The sequence below is a fragment of the Fringilla coelebs genome (genome assembly GCF_963513975.1).
Source record: "Fringilla coelebs genome assembly, chromosome: 9".
In the NCBI taxonomy this organism is placed as follows: domain Eukaryota; kingdom Metazoa; phylum Chordata; class Aves; order Passeriformes; family Fringillidae; genus Fringilla; species Fringilla coelebs.
The window spans coordinates 24914036-24927311 of NC_140067.1; the positions used below are offsets into that span (position 1 = coordinate 24914036).

The 13276-nt window shown below is 46.8% G+C and overlaps 1 protein-coding gene across 1 annotated transcript in view; it reads left to right on the plus strand.

Moving 5' to 3' along the window:
* The first annotated feature begins 11501 nt into the window (after nucleotides 1-11501).
* Nucleotides 11502-13276, plus strand: part of PLA2G4A (phospholipase A2 group IVA) — a 51252-nt gene continuing 49477 nt past the window's right edge. The window contains exon 1 of the mRNA XM_084211280.1: nucleotides 11502-11619. Within this exon, the coding sequence (XP_084067406.1) occupies nucleotides 11587-11619 (33 nt within the window). The 5' untranslated portion in view covers nucleotides 11502-11586. The remainder of the gene's footprint in view (nucleotides 11620-13276) is intronic.

Sequence of the window (13276 nt, forward strand, 5' to 3'; positions counted from 1 at the left end):
ACACACAGATCTTATAATAAAATCTGTACAACTGTGTATTTCTTCCAGTAATGGACAGTCCCAGCCCCCAAGGGATTGCATTTTATTAAACATGTGTGAAGGACAGGACTGATAAGTGAATGTTGGGATAGGTGGAGTAAGAATTGGATGCACATGTCCAGGCTGTCTCACCCATCTGCTCCATGGCCTTGGCCAGACTATTAAATAGAAAATTTTAGCCTTACACGTTTGGTAGGAAGTTTTGATTTGGTGGTGCTTCCCTGCCTCTCTATCATGTCTATTTCTCAAGGGTAGAGATTATAAATGGGATTTAATTACTAAAACTGTGTTTCTCATGCATTTAACTTACTACACTGTCAAGTGGATGCTAAAAACAAATTCCCCCAAGCAGAGGTTTCATTCTGTCCCTTCTCAGGGGAAAGCAAACAGCACCTGTGGGTGATTGCACTGAACAGGGAGCAGCTCTGGCTGTGGCATGCACCAGCACTTTGCATGCTCCATCCCAAAAACTGCCTCTGGACCTCACATGCAAAACTGGAGCTCTATGCAAAGCCAGCAGCTGCTGCCTGATCTGGCATTACTGGAAGGAACAACATAAAATTCATTTTGGGGAGAAGGTGGTTGTGGAATGTGAGTAAATGGAAATTTTATGGGTGATCCTCTTGTGTTCTGTTTTTCAAAACTATAATTGAGAATTTTGAAAGACTCTTGAGGCACATCTGTTTTTTAATTTAATCAGTATGGGTGTGTGTTGAAGTGAACATTGCAATAGTGGCCATCTCTTGTCCTAGACAATTTCTATAAAATACAGAACTGACTATTCACATGCTGCTGTTCTGTTTGAATCCTTTTCCTCTTTAATCCAAGCAGAATGGATAATGAGTTTCTAGCCACAGCACTGAGTGTAACACCCCTTTATCTCCTGATAAAGGCTGGACTCTGGAATTTTCACAAACCTGGTGGTTTTGGACTGTTGCATTGTGAAGAAAAAGTAGTTTTCCCTGTGTAACCAAAGCCCTACAGCTGTGACTTAAGGGCAGTGCTGGTGAAAAACTTAACAAAAATGGGAACAGAGCTTGTACAGCATCTGAGAGGAGGGTGCTGGGAAGCAGGCTTTCCCTAAATCCAGAGTGTTTTTATGGGTGTGTGTTTGTCTCAGTGATGAGACTCCCTGCTTTTCCCAGGCACTGTGAGGTTCCCTTAGGGAGCTGCTGTGCAGCCTGTGCTGATGGTAATGAGAACCAGCTCTTTGCTAATGGCAAAGCCTGCCAACATCTTGCATTTCTCTGGCATTTTCCACTTGGAATAGCACATGTCCACACAGGCTTTCTTGTTCAGTGATTGCATTCAGCTGGGAGGTGCTTCCAAATAATATTTTGCTTTTTAAACTTAAATTCCTTTTTCCAAGAATCCCAAATTCATTAACTCAGTGTGCTATTCACTAAGCTCTTCAAGTCCCCTGTGGCCTGGAGAATGCAGGTTAAATTTTTATAAGGGTGTTTTTGATACAGAGAAAATTATATTGGAGGTTAGGAAAAAATCCTTCCCTGTGAGGGTGGGCAGGTCCTGGCACAGGGTGCCCAGAGGAGCTGTGGCTGCCCCTGGATCCCTGGCAGTGTCCCAGGCCAGGCTGGATGGGGCTTGGAGCAACCTGGGATAGTGGAAGGTGTCCCTGCCCATGGCAGGGGTGGCGCTGGATGGGTTTTGAGGTCACTTCAAACCTTCTATGGTTCTGTGAAATTAAATAACTTCTTCTGAGGCATGAAGTCAGATCTGAATCAAAATCACCATCTGAAAGGAATGGTGTGGGCAGGGCAAGGTCTTTCTCCCCCAGCTGAGGGACCTGTCCTGGCCTTTTAGTGGCTTTTTTCATTTAAGTGCTGTTTTTGGGGTTAAACTCTCCCCCAAAGAGTTTTATTTAAACTGATGTAATTCTCTTCTGACAACTTTGTGCTTTGACAAATGGACATTTTCTTTATAGAAAATCTTCTTGAAAAGTGGTCAAACACCTGTACTCTTTACTCTCTGCCCTGTAACGTGTCAGTCATTTCCCTTTCACCACAGAGCCAACACATCCATGGGTGTTTCATATGCTGAGAGAGAGTTTGAGTTGGCAAGGGAGGGAGTAAGCCCTCGGTGTCTTAAGAAATAGTTAAATTAGAAGGTTAGGTAGTTTGGTAAGAGAGTAGTCATAGTTCATTTAAGTTTCCTGAACCAATCCCCTGTGCCTCAGAGAGGAGCATGAAAGTCCCCCTTGTGTCCCAGATTTTGCAAAGCTCTTTTAACAAGGGGGTATGTAAATTTGGGGTTACTTCCTCCCTTTGATTGCTGTCCTTTTACTTTTGAAGTCATTGTGGCTCCTTAGTGATTGAGAGTTACTGTATCACACTCCTGAAATCCATGTTTAAGTTGCTGTGTTTTTATGGGTTTGTTACTTCTGTGGGTTTTTTCTGTTTTGTGTAACCACTGATGGAATTTACGTGCTGGTACTGGTGGAATCACATTAAAGAGAAATTACTGAAGAGATATTTACTTTTTTTTTTTTTTTTTTTTTGCTTATTATAGGGCAATTTTTCCAAGAATTGTATAAAGAGGTTCTTGTCAGTCTTACTCCATCTCCAAAGCCTTAGTTGGGAAGGTTGGGCATTTGTTTGTAGTGGCTTCAGTCCTTCCCTTCATCCTCTCAGGGCTTGACTGTGTCTGTGTGGATAACAGTTAGATAGTTATCTAAAATTGAAGTGGCACCTGACTCAAAGCTTTCCTCCTAAATCAGCAGGGTCGGTGCTGTAGCTCGGTGTTCTCCCTGTTGGCACTCTGGATCTGTCTGGAATGGTGGGGCAGAACACCTTGGAGGGAAGCAGGAGCAGGGCAGGGCTGGCAGAGCTGCCCAGGGAGCAGAGAGCTTGGGGAAGTTGTGAGACCACAGCACAGGAAGGGGAAGGAGCTGGGGCAGGGGCAGTGAGGCGCCGTTCCCAGCGCGGTCTCCGAGCAGGGAGGTGCCGCTGCTGCCCTCTCCAGCAGGACAGGAGGGTGGAGGAGAGCCCTGCCAGGTCTGCTGCAGAAAATCAAACCCCTGTGCAAATGCTGTGCCAGGATGAGGTTGCCTTCAAGCACAAGCTGGCAGCTCAGGAGCTGCTTGCCCCTGAGAGGTTGGGGCTGCCCCATCCCTGGGGATACCCAGGAGCAGCATGGATGGGGCTTGGAGCAGGCAGGGATGGTGAGTGGCATCCCTGTGGCTGGAATGAGATGGTCTTTAAGGACCATTCCAACCCAGACCAGTCTGGGATTCTGTCTAACAGCTCAGATCCAGGGCTGAAGGTCTGCTTGGCCAGTGCTTGGCTGTGTGGAGTCAGGTGGGGCTCGCTCCAGGTCTGGCTTTGCTCAGCTGCCGAGGATTGGATACGAGACAAAGATCGCTGTTATGGAAGTACTTAATTTCTCCTCTCAAAAATGTAATATATGTGTTGGGCATGTCTATGTTTGTCTTTGTGTCTGTGTGTAGAACATATATTTATGTTACTTACTCAGACTCCAGCTTGTCAATAGCCATGAAATATTTCCATATAAATTTTACTCTCAGCATTTAAAGAGGCTGAAAAATGTCAGCGTCAGAAGTTTGTTCATCACTACTTTTACTAGAAAGTCCAGACAGATTTCCTTGAGTCACTCCAGTTTTGTCATGCTTTAAATGTTGTGACCATAGAGACCAAAGGAAGTGCTGCACAATTGTCCCCTTGGCTGCAGACAGTGACCAGAGCTCGTGTTTGGAGCGAGGAGCCCAAAACCAGAGAGTTGAGTCACATTGTGCAGACATGATGAGTGGGAGATGACAAAACCTACCTTGTGAGTGCAGCCCTTCCTCCAGCCTGGCAGTGCCAGCAGCCTGTGCCAAAATGCCAGGAAATCCCCAAAATTCATACCAATTGAACTGAAAAAGAATCAAAAAGATACTGAAAGGAAGAACTGAAGTATTGACCTTACGGTCAACTAAATTTGTTTTACGTGCATTACTGACCAGAAGCTAGCTGTTAAATTTTACCAGCTCGTTCCATTTTTAGCTGTTTTTTGGGGGTTTTGTGTGAAACCACTGCATGACTGTAGTGCAGAAGGACTGTCAGCTGCCTCAGTTGAAGCCTGAGTGAATCAAGCACGTTTGCATGTTGGATTCTTCCCCAGAACCCCATAAATACTTAAATAAAAGCTCATTCTAATTTTTTCCCTAGAGTTTCTGTTTTTCAACCATTCCTACTTTACAGCAGGGAAGCAAAAGAAGGGGAATGAAGGCGTGGATAAGTTAAAGATATGCAAGAACCAAACCCTCATGATTTTAATAGAATCTTTGCCTCAGAAATACTTATAAGTTGGCTGAGCTCAGTGCTGTCCCCAAGGAACAGGGATGGGTTTGGAATGAGATTTTTGGAGGCTGATTCTAGAGCTCTAAATCATGCAGCAGCAGCAGTTCTTGCCACGATACCAGTGAGACTTCTGGAAGGGGGATCCTGAGGTTTTGGCAGGCAGCAGCTCTTGACCACAGTGCAGCAGAGCAAGTGGAAAGTTTTGCCAATGCTCCAGGTAAGAAAGAAAGGCAGGGAGGTTTTTTCCCTTCCTTTCCCCCCTTCACATGAGCTTTAAAGGAATATAGTCAACAAAAAGCTCTGCCCAGTCAGGTGTTGCAGTTGAGATGTCTATCTTTAATTTTAGGAGTTCTTGCATAAGTGTTTGCATTCCTGGCAAGACTTTAGAAGCTGCCACTGGCAGTGAATTTTTCCATTTCAGAGAGCCTGGCTCTGGGTACTTGGGGCACCCAGTATCTTGAAATTCAAAAGTGAGCCTTGAGCTGGGCTTCCAAAAGTGAAAATACCCTTAAAAAATAACTGTCAGACATTCCTGGCAGTGTCCAAGGTCAGGCTGGATAAGGCTTGGAGCAACCTGGGACAGTGGGAGGTGTCCCTGCCTGTGGCAAGGGGTGGCACTGGATGGGCTTTAAGGTTCCTTCCAACCCACATCATTCCAGGATTATATGCTGGAAAGTTTATTTGTGGAATAACTAGGTCCCAAATTCTTACTGTATAGAAGTGTTGGGAATTTCCCCATCTGCTTTTCCTAATTGCACTGTTCTCATCATAAATTACCTGCAGAGGTGGGTTGGAGTAGTGCATTCTGGTTGGTTTAGGTCTATATCCTAATAACTGTTTTTCATGGAACTTCTGTCAGATTTTTCATGTTCCTCTTTGTTTCTTGGCTTTCTTGCTGGAAAACAAGTGAGCTACTTGCCACATAAGCCTGACCCACGCAGTGGGGATTACTGGTCAGCTGCCTGAGGTTTTTTGACCAGTTTTGAGACTCTGTCTTGTGGCTTTGATTTCTGTAGCAAAGGATAGTGATTGTTGCCATTTTTACAGAGTATTCTTGGCGCCTCTCAGCTGAGTTTGTTGTTCTTTCTCAAGGCTGTTTTTTATTTCCAGCGCAATTTCAGTGGAAGTGAAATATGATGTTGAAGAACAGTTATTTAAAGGTATTGACTCAAGGAGCTCTTTCATTCCTTGAATAAATGAACTCCTTACTTCGAATTTACTCATTTCCACTTTGATATCCTTCTGTGAGTTTGCCATACAGCGAGTTCACATATGGGGACATGGGTTTTTCTCATGACCTCACAGGCTGTGGCAGCGAGTGGTTCTTGTTAAGTCCCCTTTGCGTAAGCAGGATAATTGTAACATTAACCATTGTGCCCTGAATCAGTTGAGGATTCCTCAGGCTTGAGGATGCTGTCTGTACTACAGCACTTGCCTTGGTTTTCAGTCCAGGGAACTGCCATGGCCAACGTGACACAGGTGTGGAGATTCAGGCAGAGATGCTTCCAGCCTCTAGAATATTCCTGTTAGGGAGGCCATTCCTTGCAGAATGTAAGAGAGGGAGGATGTTTTGAATCCAGCCTAATTCAAGTTTATTAAAGGACCATGTCTGATGCCCTTGACTCACCAAGCCTTGCGTTGTGTATCATGGCCTGATAATTTTGCAACTTCTGTCTTCCTCACTTTTGGCCTCTAAAGTAGCCTTTAGCGCTAGAAGAGGAGAAACTTTACACTGGTGGTTATTGTTGAGATTTTTCCAGAGTTTCAGCCCTGCTAGAGTGTTTGCAGCCCTCCCTCCACTGTTGCTGTGTCACCTATACTTTCAGTAATTGCTTACAGGTCGACAAGTCATCTTTAAAAAAAGATTCACTATCTTTTCATCTATTACCTCCCCTAGAGCAGGAAGTCAGATCTTAAAATCTCCTGTCTAGCTATGCTGTGTCAACTTCCTTGACAAGCTTCACCTCACAATGTCCTCCAAAAATGTGGCACAAAGGTTGAACTTCTTGCCCTTCTGCTCAGAATCCTTCCTCCCACCCATACTTCCTTAGCAGGGCACGGGGAGAGCGGTCACAGAACTGCAGAATCACTGGGATTGGAAGAGGCTTGTGGCTGATCCCCACCTTGTCACCAGCCCAGAGCACGTCCTTGGACACCTCCAGGGATGGGGACTCCACTATGGGCAGTCCATTCCAATGTCTGAGCACCCTTTCCATGCAGAAATTCCTCCTGGTGTCCAACCTGAGCACAGCCTGAGGCCGTTCCCTCTCCTCCTGTCCCTGTCCCTGGGAGCAGAGCCCGACCCCCCTGGCTGTCCCCTCCTGTCAGGAGCTGTGCAGAGCCACAAGGTCCCCCCTGAGCCTCCTTTTCTGCAGGTTGAGCCCCTTCCCAGCTCCCTCAGCCCCTCCTGGAGCTCCATTCCCTTCCCCAGCCCCGTTCCCTTCCCTGGACACGCTCCAGCCCCTCGGGGTCTCTCTGGCACAGCACTGGAGGTCTCTCAGCAGGGCCAGCACAGGGCACAGCCCCTGCCCTGGGACACTGCCCACACAGGGCTGGCACAGCCCAGGGCCATTTCCTCTGCTCCACCTGGGCACACCTGGGCTCATTTTTAAGTTCTACCCCCAGGGTCTCTTCCACCTTTCCAGCCGCTCTTCCCGTCAGCCTGGAGCTGCAGGGGGATCCAAGACCAGGATCCAGCACTTGTCCTTGCTGACCCTCATCCCCCTGGCCTTGACCCATGGGTGTGCTTGGCACGTCAGCAAACTTTTCCATTTGTGGTGGAAGTGATGGGGGCTCTACATGGAGCAGAGGTAATCCTTCCTCCTTGTGTGGGAAGCCCTAAATTAAGAAATAACATTACAGTGATTTTCCAGGATGCTAGACAAAGTCATGTAGAAACAGAGTATTTGTTATTTCTGTTATACAATCACAGGATCAATCTAACCAAATAAAATGCTGTAATCTGATTTGATAGAAATGGAGGGTGACATTCATACAAAAAGTCTGAGTCATTACTTAGCTTATTCTCTACCCCTTACTCTTCTCCTGATAGATTGAAAGTTAATGACTGTGCTGGTGAGTCACACTTATTATATTTAAAGTTGTTCCTGTCTTTGATTTTTTAAGAAGAATTGGACAGCTTGATATAAACAACCTCCCTCTAATGATTTTCCTTACACTTGTGAAGACGTATTCTGGCAATGATATTTATATTATGCTGTGTTTACTCATTTTCAGGGCTTTTCCCTTTGGTGAGACTAATTCCAGAGTAAGCTTGTGCTCAGCATGGGAAAAATCTCATTATTCTTATCTTTTGACGTATCCTGTACAAATGAAATATCTGTAGGAGTGTACTGAGAATGAAAATGTTCCAGTAATAATCTCTATCCGTGTATGTGTGTGTGTACCTTCTTTTTGTGAGTTATGTGTTATAGTCGGTCTTCCAAGAGAATAATCCTTTCTCCACTTCAGTCTGTCACCTCAAGTGAGTGTGAGCTGAGCTCACAGCAGACTATTGACTCAGGGAGTGATCCAGCTATCCACTGATAGCTTGGTACTGATGGTGTTTGAAACCGTGCCTGGTGATGAAACACCCTTGTCCTGGCAAGGTAGAGTTCACTTCTGGGTGTCAGTGAGATTCAGGCACTAAGGGAAAGGCTGGCTCTCCATGACAAGGCTGGGATTTATGCCACTGGGAGAAAGGGAAAGGCTGCCTTGCCATGACAGGGCCAGGCTCAGCTGTGGCCTGTTTGCTGTGTAATTTGTAAACTTGGGCATTGACCAAGAAAACAGTGAGAATCAGAGGGTCATGGAATGGTTTGGGTTGGAAGGGACCTCAATGCCCATCCAGTGCTATGGGCAGGGACACTTTCCCAGGTTGCTCCCAGCCCCATCCAGCCTGGCCTTGGACACTTCCAGGGATCCAGGGGCAGCCACAGCTTTGTGGGCACCCTGTGCCCCACCACCCTCAGAGGGAAGAATATCCTCTGTATGTTGAACCTAAATTTCCCCTCAGTCAGTTCGAAGCCATTCCCTCTTGTTGTGTCACAATTCCTGATGCAGAGTCCCCTTCTGGCTCCCTTGTTACTCTTTCCTTGGAGAAATGGTGTGTGTAGTTTTCTTCACATCCTGAAAGGCTGCTGGAAGGTCTCCACACAGCTTCTGTTCTCCAGTTAATATCTCCTTTGATTACCTCTGACACACAGTTAAACAGGTAATGTTGGTGGTGCTGCCTTGAGGTGCTCTTCCTTTGGGAGGGAATGCTGTCAACCCCAGCAACAGCGCAGTCAGGGATGGTGTGACACCACCAGGGATCAGGGAAACACAACAACCTGAGCTGGTAATATCAGAGTGACCTTGGAGATGGGTTTAGAGGCACTGCCTCCCCTGTGTCTGGCCAGGGCAGGACTCCAGCTCAAGTGCTTCGTGTGTGCTTGTGGTGCAGCCCTGAATGAGTTATGGTCAGCCTGGGGAAGAGCAGGCGGAGGGCAGAGCTCTGCAGCTCCTCCAGTCTCTGCTCCCAGTGTCAGGAGCCAGGGAAGGGCTGGAGCTGGGCCAGAGGAAGGTTTTCCTGGATACCAGGAATGGTTCTTCCCCAGAGGGTGCTGGACACTAACCAGGCTCCCCAAGGAATGGGCACAGCCCCAAGGCTGCCAGAGCTCCAGGAGGGTTTGGGCAATGCTCCCAGGGATTGCTGGGGTGTCTGTGCAGGGCCAGGAATCAGACTGGATGGTCCTTGGGGGTTCCTTCCCACTCAGGACATTCTGTGATTCCATGAAGGCTTTCCCATTAGGCCGTGTGGGATGGGCAGCATCTAGGGGAAAGTGTTAAGCAAGATAATTTTGGGATTACGGCTCTATTTGCTGCAGATGTTTGCAGTAAACATTCTTCAAGACTTTCTTCACGGCTCTTGATGAGTGAAATCAGGATTTCCTGGTTGCTCTGCATTTGGCTCCTCTGCCACACTACGATTTTTACATCTAGTAATCTCTTAGTTTGCTTTACCCAAACTCCGTGGGTAACGCAGCGCGAGCTTCCAGAGGGTGTGGTGTAACTGACTGATTTGAATGAAATCCACTGTAAGGGATTAAATATTCAAGTCACTTAAATGTCTGCTTTCTCTTGAGATGTCCTGCTGGCTCTGGGAGGAGCATGGGTAGCTGTTCCTCTGCCAGCCCTGGGCGCCTGAAGTGGCACTGGGGAGTGTGCCTGGGTGCCTGTCTGTGTTTGTCACATCCTGAGAGGCTCTGATGAACCCAGCCAGCCGGGAGCTGCCTTTGGAGTTCCGTGGTGGGCAGGGCTGGATGTGCAGTGCTGGAGCAGCGTGGGACCCCGGGCTGCCAGGCTTTGAGAGCGAGGTCTCCGGGCTCCCCGGCCCTGCGGAGAGCCCTGCCCGTGGCTCTGCGCGGGCGTTGGGATGCAGTTGTTGTTGTTGATGACGTGGTGCATTTTTGTCCATCTGCAGACGATCCTTGCCTCATCCAGCATGGAGGGCAGATGGCGCTTGGGGACTCTGCTGGCCCCGCAGCCAGAGGCTGTTTGTTGTCTGCAGCATCACCAACGCGCTTCCTGCAGATGTCGAAACAAATGAGGCGGGGGGTTACAGGGGGAGAGAGCATGATCTCATGTCTGAACCAGTTGAGGGATCATCTGGGGAACTGGAGCTCTGCCTTTAGGATGCAGGACGTTAACTCGAGCCAGGCTTTTCGTCCTGGGTCTAACCTGTTCTCTTATTGCCCCAGACAGACAGAGCAGTATCCTTGGCTTGGTTTTGTGTATCCTCTCAAAGTGAGTGTGGTAGTTGGCTGTGCACTTAGAGGAAATGAGTATTTTCTGGTTTTACAAATTTTCTCTCCGTTGTGGTGATTGGGTAGCTCCTGCTGTTCCCTTTCCTGGATTGCCTTCCAAGATGTCAACAGTTCCTCCAGAAATGATATAGCCGGGCATGTTTACCATGGTTCTCCAATGCTGAAGTCTTTCTTATTCACACTTCCTCAGATAAAAAAGAATAAATAAACCCAGGGGATTCCTAGCCTCAAACTATTGTTAGGGCTGACAGGAAAGGGTGGTCAGGCATGACCAGGGAAGTGATGGAATTGCTGTCTCTGGAAGCGTTCAGAAAATGTGTGAGATCTGGTGCTTAGGAGCATGGTTCAGTGATGGGCCTGGCAGTGCTGGATGAATGGTTAGACTTGATGATCTTGGAGGGCTTACCCAGCCTTAATGATTCAGTGATTAAAGAAAGGACGTTGTAATGTTCTAGTGATCATAATGAAACTAAATTTTTATTGTCATGCCTTCATGTAGTTGCTCAAGAGCAAAGGTTTGGGAGTGATATATACAATTGTTTAGGGCTTATCCTGCTGTTTCAGAATTGAGCATTAGGAATCATTGCATTGAGACCAAACCCCAGATGGTGCTTCACTTCTTTTCACTTTGAAATTTCTGCTGATGGTTCAGGTCTGACCATGGTCCAGCTGGATCTGAGAACTGATCCTGTCCAGCAGTTCCCTGGGTTTTTTAAAGATGCAGACAAGAGTAACCTCTGGTACTTGGATGGTTAAAAACAGTTCTGGCTTTGAAGGCCTCTGGTGGCCCCTGATCTTCACTGAGTGCTCAGAAAGCAGTGGCCTGTGGAGAGCCTGTGGAAGAGCCATCAAGTCCTGATTTGCAGTTTGCCCTTCCAAGCCTCTGGAACATCTCCAGTCAGCCAGGGCTGGCTGGGAGATGACATACAGCTCCAGCTGGAGTTCCCTTCCTGGATTTACAGAGGGCAGTATTGCTGCTCCTGCAGAGCTCACTGTCATAACTAGCACTGAAATGTGTGGAAGCATAAATACTACAATATAGTTACAGAATAAATATAATTCCTCTCTCCTTTTGTTTGTCTGTAGAGCTGCTAGAAACCCTGGCATGACTGGAATTTAACATACTGGATTCCTGCTCTTACCCTGAAGAAATAAGCACGAGAAATTTCTCCAGCTCAGGTGGGTAAATACCTATATCTCCACAGCTTATGTAGAATTAAGTTCTTGGTAAACAAATTAATTGTGGAAACCTTCCTAAAGAGTAGGAACTGATTTGTTCTGTAAAGTATAGTTTAAAAGCAACAGATTAATTTTAATTCTATCTTGTTTTCTATTTATTAGTTAAACGACCTTTCATACGGAACTCTGCTCTGAAAAAAGGGGAAGCCTCTCCTGTGTGGGATTGAACGAGATACTTGGCAAAAATGTCTATCATAGATCCTTATCAACACATTGTGGTGAGTAGCACTGAATCTTATGTATGTGTACCATCTCCTCTGATGTATGTACACACTGCCTTGTATAATGACTTCCCTGCTGGAAGTTACTCTAAATAAGCACATAACATTAGAGTTGTTACTATTTCCTTGGAGAAATGCTGTGTCTAGTTTTCTTCTTTACAGTGCAGGTTTTTTTTTTTGGGGGGGGAAGGTGGGAAGGAGGAGGAGGTTGTTCTCTTTTCCTTTTCATTAGTATGAATGGAGAGATAAGTTGACATTTTGGGTTATTTAGATCTTAAACTAGTGTATGTCACTAACGTTGGTTCAAAGAGAATCACGATATATTGTGCAAACTCTGAGATGATCTGTGCCACTCAGCAGCACACTGTGCCCCTGCTCCCTTCCTCCTGCTTTATTCCAGTGTCCTGTTGCATCCTTGTCCCAGCTGTTACGCCCTTGGGATGGCAGTGAACCAGTGGATCCTGCTGAATGAGCAAAAAACCCATTCAATACAAAAATAGACAAAATTTCTTAGGGAGAAATCCTTCCCTGTGAGGGTGTGAGGCTCTGGCACAGGGTGCCCAGAGAAGCTGTGGCTGCCCCTGGATCCCTGGCAGTGTCCAAGGCCAGGCTGGATAGGGCTTGGATCACCCTGGGATTGTGGAAGGTGTCCCTGCCCATGGCCTGGAGTGGCACTGGATGGGCTTCAGGGTCCCTCCCAACCCAAACCACTCAGGAATTCCATGGAAGGGGTAGAAATTCCATTCTGGCTGTTGGAGCTGGCCCAAGGGGAGGGTGAGCTCAGCCCATCGATGTGTAGAAGTGGGAGCAAGGGAAGGAGGAGGGAAATGGGAGCAGAACTGCCCTCAGTGGCTCAGCAGCCTGTGAACACAGCTGTGCTGGAAGTGAGTTTCCAAAGCCAACACTGGGATGGCAATTCCTGCCCAAACCAAAATCCAGAGCCACACTGGGGGTGTTCCTATCAGGGGCTTCTCGTAACAGCACCAGTGAGGTGTCCCCAGAGATAGCTGCCACACACTTGTCACAGTGTTCTACTTTTACATGGCTAAAAATACTCCCTGTGCTTCCTACCAGTGATCTCTTATCAGCCCTGTGGTTTGTGCCCCATGCACTCACATCCTCCACAGCAGTGTGCAGCCAGCAGATGTCAAACTGGCTTTTACTCCCTCCCTGCCCGGTCCTGGGAACTGCTGGGAGGGAAGACAAACCTCAGGGTGATGTCTGTGTTAAAACAATGCTGGCTTGATTCCTCCCAGTGTCAGTGCCCTCTCCTGGATGGATTGCTTGGAATGATCTGTGTCTTCGTGGGAGAGGTCTGGTTATGTATTTTAATAAATCACTTACATAAAAGAACTTTTGGATACCAATAATCAACAAAATGGAGCTGCCCTACATGTGTAATATAATAAATAAAAATTATATGTAGTAAATATAGTTACAGCTCCCTGGGAATGCTGAACTGTTGCTAATTCCAGAATCAGCACTGTTTGTGCAAGAGCTGATCCTTTAATTGCTTGGAAAGTGAATGGAAATCTTTGAAGTTTATTAATTTGAAAACTGAAATCCTGTGGAAATTTTTATTGCAATTTTGAGTGGTCCTAGGCAGCAGGGTCACATTAATGCAAAAATACTGAATTTAAATGATATTTGGCAT